We start from the raw sequence: 14,096 nt of genomic DNA, 5'->3' as shown, positions 1-14,096 counted from the left end.
TCCCAAGTCAGGAATAAAGCCAAGACAGAGTGCGGGTGAGCTTAAATGGGGGTTTATCAATCAGAATAGGGCATGCAAAGAACCCTGCAAACTCCGAGAGCGCTCTGTCCGACAATAGCAAAGACAGGCGTATATATTTACAAAAAAGTCATAAGAACCTACATACTATAGGGGGCACAAGTTCGATGGGATTGGGTGGCGATGACTAGCTATAGGTGCTGCTGCGATGTGGTTGGCCTTGGCTGGAGGACGTCACTGGTCATCCTCGTGGGTTGGGCTGGGCCTGGCAGGTCAGCTGAGTTCATCTGGGCGGTGTTGTTGTGCCATTGTGGCCAGTGTCAGAGATGAATGTCTTTTCCTGACTTGTTTGCCCTATGCCATGCACACCGCAGTCATTCAGTCATTGCAATATTATCTTCTTTAGTAAATCTTTCAATAGGTTATTCTACAGGTTAATGCAACACAGGAGGAATGCACCTTGTGAGGGGTCACCTCCTTCTCCCTTTCCTTTATTCGCTTACAATGGTGCACTATTATGCTCTGAATCTCAGGCCATCCCTTCGCTTCAATACCTGCTATCTTGTTGAGCGCCTTTTGCACTTCCTTTGGGAGCCCTCTTTTTATAATAAAGTAAAATAGAGATTTCGATTGATACCAGGGCGTACCCGTTTCTGCTCTCCACATCTCTTGGACTCGGAAAATGTAATCCATAGCATCTTCCCCGTCATTCATTGTACACTGCATTACTGACTGTAAGTCTGGTGTATCTGGAAACGTTTCCTGTAAAGCATCCCACACCCTTGCGCGTACTGTGTTGAAGGAAGCCCCATCGTGGCGGTCGCAGCCTAATGTTACTCCTGGGAAACCAGCCTTAACCCATACCCTGTCGGCCTGATCACCCACTGCTGATACAAGCAAACTTTTCACATCACCTATTGCTAGGGGTACCCCAGCGGTGTGTTTCTCAAAGGCGTATATCCATTTACTTGCCCCTCCCGATAACGGGGGCAATAACTTTAATAAATTTGCTTTATCCATCTGAGCCCATGGGATATAATTCGGTCTCCCTCCTCCCCTATGTATCAATGGGAGCTGTAGCCTTCCTTTTGTCGTTGCATCTGCACCCGTTTTGGCTGCTGATGTTCCCAGTGATGCCATTTTCCCCACCCTATTTCTCAATCGTCCCGTCCACTCATCGTCCAGTCTTTCCATCGAATATGCACCATCTAACCTCTCGCTTTCCCCTCCTATTGCCATATTCAACCTGTCGCTTTCTTCCAGATCGCCCCTCATATCACATAGTAATTCCTCTCTGTCCCCTATAGGCCTTTCTTCATTATCAATACATCCCTCTTGTGTCCCTACTTCTATTATTCGTGTTGGTTCTTCCTCAATTCTGAACAGTATTTCACCTTTTTTCCACCCATCTTCAAGTGTTCTACTCTCACTTGGTGCTCTAGACGTGCGCCCTGATCTTGCTGCATTACGGGCTGTTCGTTCACATATGTCTTTTATCCTTGAGAGCTCATCTTTCGCTATTGACAGTCTTGATTCTAAATCATCTGTTAGTTTTTCTATGTCCACCCTCTGGGTACTTGCCTGGGCTCGCTCCCTCGTACTTTCATACGGCGCGGGTGCCGTTGGCCGGTGGGGTGTAGTAGTTGTCAGGGGAGGCACATAAGTGGGGTCATTGTACCCTTCTGCGGGCACAGGCTTGTTTAGTATCGGGTATAAGCTTATTACCTCTATAGGTGGCTCTACATTTGGTGATTCCTTAACATCTTTCTGTATCATCAGTGGATTGTCAGTGGTGGATGGTAGGTCAGCATTTAATGCTGGTGCTTTAGGCGGGGGTATCTCTTCAAATAACCTCCAGAGATCTAATATTTCCCTCCTATTGTGCAACTGTTTCCCCTTGTATTTCAAACAAATGCATGTGGCCACCATATCCAGAACACTTTTGTCAAATGATCCCCCCTCGGGCCATATCTGGGGTAACCCCTCTCCCTTCAGCTCTGTTATCTATTGGCCATGATATTTCTTAATTCGTTCCGCGTACCCTGGTAAGTTCTTACAAATTTGTGATAAGGGTGTTTCTGCCCCCATTTTTGTGCCCTCCTAGTACTTGTGTCTCTCTGTATGTCCGCAATTATAATGTAGACGTATTACCAATATGATTTTTCGTCTTCTATTTCACATTCAATAATGGGCTCCTTTATGTTCTTCCTTGCCTGCACAATACAAAACTGGCTGTACACAGTCTCTATTCTATTCTCTTTGGGGGTACATACAAGAGCAAACCATCAGTGATTTCGACAACATTAACCCGGAAATCAAAAAGGTACACACTCACTTCACCTTGTCATTTTTGTCTTCAAGAAGCTCTATCCGGCCACACTTACCATGACCATTCAATTACTATACATTTATAGCCACTTTACACACTCACAGCACCAAATTGTCTTCTGACGCATACGAGGTGCACACACCTCTCTGTAACACTCTATTCACAATTGAAGCTGCCCTCCCTTTCCTCCCTAGCCGGCTGTCCCTGTCCGTCTTATTCAGATATATGGATGCGCATATATATATATATATTGGTCTGCTCTTCCCTCTTCTAATAGAACTCTCTCTCACTTTCTCCCTAACGTTTTGTACTGATCTGACTTTTATTGTCCCCCCAACCCTAAAGAAAAGAATAGAAAAAAGAAATAGCAGTCACTAATATATTCTCTATGTCCCCCTTTGCCAGACACTTTTATCTTATTATCCACTTCTTCATATATTCCCAGTACTAGTCAAGATAGCACTATGCAGCGCCGCCTTCCACCCCCTTTCGGAGCTAGGTTCCCGTCACTTTTATCTCTTATTCACCTCTTAATCCTAATGGCCATATGCAAAGAAAAAGCAAAGAATGTTTAAGATGATCCTTAGTAGATCTGCGTACCCCCTTCTCTACCCCTCTTCGTTCTCTGTCCTAGATTTCTTCCTCCATTCCCTTTACGATCGCTCGCACTCAATACTCACATGCCCGTCTTGAACCAATAGTCTCCGAAACTGGGTCCGTCCAGGCAGTGTTGCCGTCCGCTCAACAGTCAGCCCCGGCTCCGGCGAGCGGTACTCAAAGGGGATTTTTCAACCGGGATCCCGTACCCTCTCTCTCTTGAGTGGGCACTTTTAGTGTACCGGTCGCCGTTGGCGGGCAGCCTCCCCGAGCCGGCTCACCGTGCGTATCCCTTTTCGACCGGAGATTCTCGTGCCAAAAGGGGACGATAATAATAGGTCGGGAAAAAATAATAATAATCACCACTGAAGGCAAGCGTCCCCAGCCAGCACGATCCTCCCCGCAATGAGAGACAATGAAAGACTCTCCCAAGTCGGGAATAAAGCCAAGACAGAGTGCGGGTGAGCTTAAATGGGAGTTTATCAATCAGAATAGGGCATGCAAAGAACTCTGCAAACTCCGAGAGCGCTCTGTCCGACAATAGCAAAGACAGGCGTATATATTTACAAAAAACGTCATAAGAACCTACATACTATAGGGGGCACAAGTTCGATGGGATTGGGTGGCGATGACTAGCTATAGGTGCTGCTGCGATGTGGTTGGCCTTGGCTGGAGGACGTCACTGGTCAGCCTCGTGGGTTGGGCTGGGCCTGGCAGGTCAGCTGAGTTCATCTGGGCGGTGTTGTTGTGCCATTGTGGCCAGTGTCAGAGATGAATGTCTTTTCCTGACTTGTTTGCCCTATGCCATGCACACCGCAGTCATTCAGTCATTGCAATATTATCTTCTTTAGTAAATCTTTCAATAGGTTATTCTACAGGTTAATGCAACACAGGAGGAATGCACCTTGTGAGGGGTCTGATGGTCATTCGTCAGGGCATGGTTACCAGTGTCCTGTTGACCGGATCCATAGGTTGAGGGGCTAAGCTTCAGGGCATGGGACGGGCGGTACATGCCTTCCTGTCTTGTTAGATGTTGTTATGAATGTGCCGCTGTGTGTTGCCACAGTATTGGGTGTCCTGATTGCACAGGGCCATAAGTCTAAGATGATCCGGTGGGTTGTGGGCTTTACGAGGGGGCGCCTTTGGAAGTGTGTATTCAGGCAGAGGTTTACTGCTGTGCTGTAAATAATGCAGGTGGCGGGCCGTGGCCTTGGGTGCTGCAGAGGGGGCTACAAATCTTTGAAGCGGCTCCAGTCTGGTTGGGGGAGGTGGAGCAGCGCGGCGCGGGCCTCTGCTCTCATGTTTGGCAGTCTTCGCAGGGTGGGAGGGGAAATGGCCTTGCACATATTCACAAAGGTATCTTCCTCGTGTGTTGCCGGCTTTTAGAGGTGAAAACATCACAATCATTTGAACACTTTATAATATTTGTTTGAATCACTTGAAAACATACATTTCAACTTTGCTGGATGTGTCTCGATTATATCCAGTCTGAGCACCTTATTCGTACACTATGTTTTAACAACTACAGTATTTAGTTATATGCATATACATTTGCATTAAGTGAGGTAGTAATGAGGTTGGTGGAGTACATAGAAAATGACCCGCCACCGTACGTGACGGTGGTGGCACATAAGGGGCTTAGACATACACGCATGACAAGTGCATTCTCGCGCATCCTTCACATGAGCCCTCTCTATGGTTACATTTGTCTTCTCGTGTACTCTAGCAGCATTAGTTTGGTTATGGCGCAGAACCATGGAGTGTAAGTTTTCCAGTGATACATATAACAAATAGACCCCTGGAACGCTCTTTCATTGTTAGTACCCAACTGCAGTGGTGTGGGCTCGTCATTGCTAATATCATGGAAGCATGCTTTCTATCAAGGTTATACATTTTACAGGTTTTTGTAATAGAAGAGATTTTGTGGAGAAATGCACACTTTGCAAGTGATCTTTGCATTAATATGTGGGGACTTTCTGCCATCTGATGACCATTTTACCGTTCTTTTCATCGCCCAGGTCCGCTGGCCGGGTCATGCTGGGAGCGATGATACACTGCGGAAGGTGAAATGTTACAATGTTAATATATTACGCTAGCTCATGTCCGTCTTGTTCGTGGGTACGGGCTCGCAGCGGATCTGCCAGGGCGCTGCGGCAACAGGGATAACTGAAACTCTCCGAAGGTGGGGGCCGCGCTACAGTGCGCCAAGCTCACACCATCTTTATTAGACAAAATGGTTTCTAAGGCCTAGCTAAATTCAATACGTGTGGGCAATGTCTTCAGCAGGTGAGCCATCTACCACCTGGGCCCTGGTGGTAAGGAGGGGACGCCCGATGAGCCATGGCCCTCACCTGGGGTGGGGATGTAGGCAAGGGGGGTCTTTTGGACCACTCCTCCCCTACAAAAGTCAACAAACCAAGGTTTCCTGTAAAATACAGGATGACCCGATCCTCACACAGGAATATTAAAACGTGATTTGCTCTGTAACATTTGTTCCCATGGTTGTTGTGAGAAATAAAGGTGGAACCCTCTTTTTTGTGAGGGGGCCTGACTCTAGAGGGTTAGAAAGTATAATCAAACAAAGGGGGTAGAGTCAAAGGCTACCCTACTCATGGACGTGACTGGAGGTCACCGAATGGTAGCAGCGGAGCTAGATGGCTGCTAGCTCAAAAGAGATCACCGTGAGATAAAAGAATATCAAAAAAGGAAGTTTTATTCAGATTAACACACACTAATTACAGTCACTTTGTGAATCACAGATGTCTTTTCAGAATTATTTGTTCACCAAGAGTGATGTGAAACACTCCTTTTAATCAAATCATCATCTGAAACCCTAATTATATATATGGTACGTTCTTCTGAACATATACACATGGTTAGGCCTTGCTTCTGTTTTTTACCATAATGCACACACAATATTAAGGCAGAAAGTCGGTGGAATTAACATACCATACAATTTTAGAGGCATCATCTTAAAATTGCTTATTGTGAAGAACAGTTTCTGTGGAGGTGGGGTTAGAATAGAAGGGTCTATGTCACTTGCCCAGTATGCATGATTCTGACTTGAAGTTTAGTGTGTATATTCTACCAATTTCCCCTCCCTTTTTTCCCCATCTCCCCTTTATTGGTGGGTCCTTCATAGCAATGTTCTTACCCCAGCCAAATTTCTTTCCCCCACTCTTCCACTCACCTACCCCCAAAACAATAACATTAATTAACTGCATTTTTGGGAACATATGGCCACAAACTGTAATTTTCTCACATTAGTTATTTAAAACCACATTGTCTTGAGAAAGGTGCAACTACCATAATCGTATAACATTACAATGATCAAACTCAAGTGAAAACATGGCTCGACAGCTCATCATAAGGTATTGTACAAAACAAAATAATGTTAGTGTCTTGTCTGTTTATCCTCTTAAACTAAGGATATTGAAGCCAGTTGATTTGTCCCTAAGAATTCCTAAAGCCTTCCTATAATGATTCCATGTGGAATGGGATAGGGCCGGTCAGCTGGAACAGTAGATGTTTGGAAATTATTCTCGATAAATGGGAGGTGCTTCAGAATACAATGCAATCCAACTTATGAGTACTTTCATCCCTTGGGGCTAATTAATTTTGCTTAAATATATATCACATACAGTTCACAAACAAATACTTTTTATCCTTAATTCATTTTCTATTAATTTTGTTTGTAATTTTCTAACAGGAACTTTGATATTTGGGAAAGAAAAGTGTAAGACTGGGATGAGCTCCACTTTCCCCAGTGGCTACTACTTTAAGAATACATGGAGGCCAATTTTCTGCAATGTGCCTTGTTATGACACAGAGGAGCTTCTGAACCCGTGCATCCAGGGGAAGCTCATCTACCTCATGGGAGACTCCACTCTGCGTCAGTGGATCCTGCACTTCCCCAAATTTGCAAATGGTAAGGGCTTTCTAAGCTATTACAATTTATTAGATGGCCAGGAATGGTTATGAAGTCTGTGGCTCAAATAATGATGGTTAGAGCATGTATTGTTATAATTCATTCGATTCATACATAATTTGTAAACTTTATATCTGAATTAGCACACAACTCATCTTTCAGATTTAGAGTTTACCTTTTATTCTAGACCTCATAATTCATTTTCCAAATCCATGTCCAGCCTCCTATTAGATACTAACATAGATTGTATCAGTTCATATTAAACTTGAAATTGCACACAATGATCACAAATGAAATAGCTGGAGATTTAATACTGCCTTGTTGAAGGATGAATTGTTCACACCTTTCCGATTGAAGCACATTATAGTTTATTAAGAGTGAAGATCCTTCTATTGTAAATAATTGGGATTGTTATAAAGCTGTACTTAGAGTGCAAATCATCTCATATATTGCTAGGAAAAAAAGAAATAAAGACAAGAGTCAGAAACTATTCTGAACAAACTAAACATTCTTGAAAAGCTATATACCCAGAATGCAATTCCGAATATCCTCAATAATATTATACAACTTACAATTAAATATAATAAAATAACTCATGTGGTATGTTATTAAAATACAAAGCAAAATGATATCAATTTTCCAACAAAAAAACCAAATCAGTCGCTTCATATCTTAAGATTAAAAAAGAAAGAACAAGAGTTGTAGATGTTAAGGATGCAGTAGGCAGTCGAACATTTCTGGACAATTATATTATTGACATTTTCTCTACATTTTATCAAAAATGATATCTGTCAGCAAAATAAGATTTCATTAAGCACTTATCTCACTCCACTTACCCCAGGCACGATCTTAGTTTGTTAGATAGTCTTAACACTCAAAGTGAAATCCATAAAGCAATTCATGACCTTAAAGTCTGGACGACTTCTCGTTGGATTTCTATGCACATTTTAATGATTTATTACTACCCAAACTGGATGACCTCTTTACTCATTTTCTTGTACAGAGTAAATCTGAAGGAACCTTCTCAGAAGCCATGCTAATTGTATTTCCAATGCCTAATAAGACCCTGAGCTCCCTTACAGCTACAGACCAATCCCCCCTAATAAATGCTGACTGGACATTTTTGCTATGGTTTGGCCAATCAGCTTCTTCCATTTTTACCCAATTTAATAAAAAATGATCAGGTGGTCCATTTGAAAGATTGTCTGTTTTCTGTTAACATAAGCATATGTTTACATATTGTTGATAAATCAAAAATTAGCTATGCAGCAGTAGCTCTTCATGTGGAAATGCATTTGATAGGGTGAAGTGGGATTTTATTTTTGATGCACTTAAAGGGGCCTGGCCAGGGTAACTCATTCTTATGCATGATTAAGTTCTTATACTCAAACCAAAAAACTGCTATTTTCATTAACGAATGTATTTCATCATATTTCCCCCTGTTTAGAGTTACCAGACAAGACTGTCCCTTATCATTTAAATTAGCCATAGAACCTTTTTTTGGAAACTGTTACAGTTGACATGACAATTCAAGGCATTAACTTCGAGGATGAACAAATAAAATTAGCCGCCTATACAGATGATGTTCTTCTGCTCTTCAAAAATCCCTATACTAGTTTTCAAAGCCTTCTGGCTATCAACACACATTTCCTGTTAGCTTCTGGTTATAAATTAAACACGTATAAATCCGAAATATTACAAATCAATGTCTACTGCTCTAAACATCACATTCAAGCTTATGGTATGCATTGGTGTACAAAAGGGATTAAATATTTAGGCATGCATATTTCCTCTTCTACTAAAGGCATTTAGGAAAACAAAATTATATTGTCTAGAATTAGAGAACTAAGTCATTCATGCTGGGGGCGTGGCTAAGCAGCCATGGAGTTAGGATGTGTTCCCAGCTGCTCCTGCCAATCCAGAATGATCCTTGCCTAAAACACTGGCCCTACCACGTGTAGGATCTTGTCAACACACCTTTAGATGTGTGAAGTCTGCTGGCACACATGTAGCTGGCAGGAACAGTAAGGTGCAGGAATTGAGGCAAACAAGCGTGTGGAACAATGCAGCACTGAAGCGGCATTGAATCCAAGATGGTGGGGGATGAGTCGCTGTAATCCGCTTCAACACTGAGGCAGCATGGTGCTGCGAAATAGCAACAAGGTGACCGGAGGATCATAACGACTCGTCCTGCTCCTGCGCAAAGACTGTTGGAGTATGGAGATTTGAAGGGCTGTGCTAAATTGGGTGTGCCGGATGCCAGACAGAAAGAGGCTGCACAGCGTGGGACTGGGCAGAAGAGCCAATCAAGAGGTGTTCAGTACAGCAGACACCTCTCCAGCAACAGTGCAGACCGCTGAAGAAACCGCGGTGCATGGCGGTGAGTCGGGGGGGTGGCTGTAGCTCAGAAGTCACCCACTGGTGGTTTAACAGTGGGCGCCAGGTAGTGCTGGGTGCAGGTTATGCCCTGGTTAATTAAGGAGGTCCTAGCTACACTTGCAAAGACACTGGGCTGCAGTATTTGAATCCCACCTCCACCCCTCCTCCGGGACCCTTGTGCTTGAGCACACCAGCAGTCCGGAGTGTGGCAAGTCATTGAGTTGCTGGAGCTGGCAGGGCACTCATAGTGCAATCCTACATCCCTACAGATACGGCCTGGACGTCCGGCTGCATGCAAGAGACGCTGATGCCAGTATAAACAAGAAACTCCTATTGGAGTGCTGCCCAGCTACATTCAGGTCCTGATCACACACCAAATTCCGGACTATAACAAGGAGCTCTGATAGGTAAAGATATGCTCCCAAACAGTCATGGGATTCCAGGGAGTGGAGGCTGCCTGGCCACAGAAAGTGAACTGCCAGACAATCTGAGGGGTCACACGAAAGCAGGCTCCAATGGAAAAAATAAAAGGGGAGAATCTTTTCACATTAAGCCCAAGTTCATGGCACCAAAGGGGGCCTACCTGACACTGCCAGACCTTCAACAGATGGTTGAGGCTTCCATGATGGGTGAGTAATACAGAATGTGCGCCTGGGCGTAAGCGCATGCAGCCAGCAGGTGCCCGTATTGTGCGCACAAGGTCGCAGATCACGGTGCGAAGTCACAGGCATGTAGGACTGTGGCACAATGCAAGGGGGAAAACATCTTTAGGAGATGCCCAAAGCTGCAGCACTGTATGTGGTTTGAGAGCCACCAGTAAACATATGAGTGTGGTGATCGGAGCTGAGGTGTGCTCAGTAGACCACACAGTCACGTGAGTGTACACCAGAAATCTACAATTCACCCAGATCGGAAGATACCAGACATTAAAACGGGAACAACACACGTACATGCAGGTGGCTACCTCCCAAAATGACACACTGGTACTAGCTGTTGAGGCTTGGATTGAAGACATCGCTCTTTGCTGTGCACATTGGGGGCACTAAGGCTCCAATTTTGAAAGACTTGGAGCTACTTCCTGTATTCCATCAGAAATGGGCTAGCGATCAGCAGCACACATAAGAGGCAAGGGTGGAACCACTGTGGGGGAGAACAACCCAGCACCGAGGGACCCAGACATGGCGTCTAAGTCAAATAAAAACTGATGTATACTAATTGACCTTTTCACAATTGACCTCAGAATCGACCTCAGGAGAATTGACCTAATTTAAAAGGTCAATTAGGACATATATGTGGGGAGTAACCCCCCGCCCAATCCCCTTATATTATTTATAATCCAAAACCAACCCAATACATATATAAAATAACTAAAGTAATATAAAGGTCAATTGTGCAGAAGGTCAATTAGGACCACTATAATAAGGTCAATTGGGACAAAAGGTCAATTGTAAAAAGTCAATTTGGGTTATAACATAAAAACAAGTTAAAACAGCCCACGTTGGACACGTTCGCTAAACCCACAAATCTAACAGAGAGCACTACGCCATGGACCTCATCGCCACAAGGTGAGCAGGACCACACAAAGGGAGACCAACAGGTCCTAGCTGCTAGTAGCTCTGAAGATTGCATTAGAATCCAAAATGAATGGCATCAGTCTTGATGTGAATCTCCTGAGGCAGGACGTTTGTTCACTTGCAGAACATACCGGAGCCCTTGAAAAGGTAGCTGCAGTAAACACAGTCAGCCTGAAAGACACTTCAAGAGATGAGCGATACTTCAGCAACAATTGCGAAACCTGGAGGGAAGAGTTGAAGACACAGAAGGGTGGGCCAGATGCCATAACGCGAGAATAATCGGTCTCCCAGAGGGAAAAGAAGGTGCAAACCCTACCAACTACATAGAGAACATGCTGCTGCAAGGAATTGTTACGCAGGGCTTTACAGTAGAAAGGGTGCACAGGTCCCTGATGAGGGAACCACCGCCAGGAGCCCTGCTACAGCACATAATTGCCTGGATATTGAGAAAAGATCTGTGAACACTTCCAGAGAGGTCGCACGATACAGCAAGCATCAGCCAACATCAGTGCATACCCAGACTACACAATGCAGGTGCAAAAACAAAGACTGAACTTCACATCGGTTCAAGAGGAGGCTGCAGTTGGCAAGCCTCAATTACATCCTGCTATACCCAGCAAGGCTGAAAGTCATAAGCAAGGGCTGAGCCATCTTTTTCGACACCCCTGATGACGCACTTAAATGGATGGACACGGAAAACTTGCCAACAAGCGCATATAATCAGATGACATGCAAGATGGATACGTGATGAACGACCATTAGGGGGATCTGCAAGGATGTTGCCGACACTATCGACCGACTGCAACGGTACGCAAACTCTTTGCAAGTGTCCATCTTAGATTTGACTTGTTTTTAGATACTAGCTGTTACCTATCCGTCTGCTGCACCCCAGACACCAGGTCAAACAACTGCCTGAGGACAATTTATTGAGCTGGGCAATTGTTGGGGGGTGGGTAGGGAAGTTGGGGTAGTTACTTGGGACTTAGCCTATAGATCCACACAAGTTCTATACAAGATGTACATTGGACTGACGAGTTTTGTAGCAGTTTGTAGCAGTTCTCATTTGGGATGGGTGAACTCCGAATAGCTTCCTGGAATGTTAGGGGGCTCAATAGTTATATCGAACCAAATAGAATAATTACATATCTGCGACGCCAGAAAATTGACATAGCACTCCTCCAAGAAACCCACCTCACAGGGGAGAAATTAGCCATTCTCCCCAGAAAATGGAGTGGCACAAGTCTAGGCTCACCATATTCAGCATATACTCGAGGGGTCTTGATATGGGTTGTGCCGTCAGTGCCATTTAGGGCCCTCAAGACTTTTAAGGATAAAGATGGCAGGATGGTTACAGCACAGGGATTTTTGGAGCTATGCATCATCAACACTTATGCACCAAACCATGACACAGCGACCTACTTTCGCTTGCTATACCCCGGAATTAGCCCATATAGAGATGGTTCATTAGTATGGGGTGGTGAATTTTATTTCGCATTAAACCCGGAACTTGACGGATCAGATGATAAATTAATGCAACCAGCAACTTCAGCCAATGCTTTGCACACACTGTTGCGAACATTCACATTGTCCGACATATGGAGGGACCTACACCCGCAAGTCAAGGGGTATTCACATTATACAGCCCCCAAAGATTTATACACCAGACTAGACTATATCTTCACAGGTGAAGAAACCCTTGGTGAATACAAAGCACAACTACTTTCAGACCATGCACCTTTGGTGGTCATATGGCAGATCGTCCCTTCTAGGGCATGCATCCCGACCTGGAAGCTTAGAGGCGAATCCCTGAGCGATGCAGTGTTTCGCGAACATCAGCAAGAGGTTGTTTAGGACTACTTCAAAAACAACACAAGGAGTGTACAATCAGCCGGGGCTTATGGGAAGCAATAGCCAAAACAAAGGAGATGCAAGCCACAATAGAAAGAGATTTACGCAAGGCAGAAACCAAACTAGAAGCCACAGACTACTTGGGAGTCACGTCCAGGCAACAGGCCCAAGAAGTTATCCGTCCGAAGCAGGAATGCATGAAACACTGAGATAGATTGGGCATGCTGAGCTATAGGAAATACGTGGAACGGCAACGCGCTGAAGGGGATAAGCCAGGACGCTTGCTGACCTGGCTATACAGAAGTGAATCCAAACGGATATGATACAGGAGATTGTAAAGGAAAATGGGGAAGTTTGTAGGACGCAAGAAGGCATATATAAAAGTTTTCACAATTATTATAAGGAGTTATATGCAGAGACATCGGTAACGCAGTTGTCTGAGATAGATGAGGCCTTAGCACATACAGATCTCCCGAAACTTGGTACAGAGGAAGCTGACAGATTAGAGGCTCCCATAACCATAGAAGAACTAGAAACCACAATAAGAGGGTTACCTACTGGGAAAGCCCAAGGTGCAGATGGATTGCCAACCAAATTTTACAAGGAATTCATGGCGGATGTTGTGCCTCCGCTGTTGGCAATGCTAAATTAAGCGCTAGATACAGGCAATTTACTAATGTCTCTGAGAGAGTCAATCCTCATCCCGCTACTGAAGTCCAGTAAGCCTGATACTGATTGTTGATCTTACAGGCCTCTCTCGTTGTTTAACCAGGATGGGTAAATACTCACAGCACTATTAGCCAACAGGCTCAAGCCGGTAATATGCAAGGTTATACACCCGGACCAGTCGGGATACTTTCCGGATAGTAATGTTACATGCAACCTGAGGAGGTTATAACATATCATTGATTACACACATGGCAGCACACATGATTACCCTGTGGCCTCGCTTGACGCGGTCAAGAGCGTCAGTGGTCATTATCCAGGTTGACTCTTCTTCTGCCACTAGGACAAATACCTGGTAGATATAGCCACTGTAACTGCTGCTACTATCTGCTACCAAGTCACCCTGTAAATGTGTAAATGCGTACCAAATATGTAATCTACTGTGGAAAAACATCTCCTTGAATTATTGTAAGCCTTTAACAATCTTCTTAAGTATCAGCACCTAGTTGCCTTTGTGCTTTGAACGCTTTATACATCAATCAATAAATAAAGGCATTTGATTCAGTTAGATGGCCTTGGTTGCTCACGGTGCTGCAGCGTTTCGGCATTGGGCCCACGTACATTAAATGGGCACGGCTGCTATATAGCAGTCCAGTAGTGTGAGTCAATACGGGCAGTTATATCTTGGATCAATGGCTGCTAGGTAAAGGGTTGTCCTTGGTCCCCTATACTGGCCTTAGAACACAATGGCGGTGTA

At 44.4% G+C, this 14,096-nt stretch overlaps 1 protein-coding gene across 1 annotated transcript in view; it reads left to right on the top strand.

Moving 5' to 3' along the window:
- The window catches only part of LOC138487893 (NXPE family member 1-like), a 367,830-nt gene that overhangs the window by 341,970 nt on the left and 11,764 nt on the right, over nt 1–14,096 (top strand). Inside the window, exon 5 of the mRNA XM_069614516.1 lies at nt 6,654–6,872. Coding sequence (XP_069470617.1) covers nt 6,654–6,872 — 219 coding nt within the window. The remainder of the gene's footprint in view (nt 1–6,653; nt 6,873–14,096) is intronic.

Source organism: Ambystoma mexicanum, chromosome 9 (genome assembly GCF_040938575.1).
Source record: "Ambystoma mexicanum isolate Mex_15411 chromosome 9, UKY_AmexF1_1, whole genome shotgun sequence".
Taxonomy (NCBI): Eukaryota; Metazoa; Chordata; class Amphibia; order Caudata; family Ambystomatidae; genus Ambystoma; species Ambystoma mexicanum.
The sequence above is the reverse complement of the archived record's forward strand: the minus strand, read 5'-3'. Positions and strand labels throughout refer to the sequence as shown.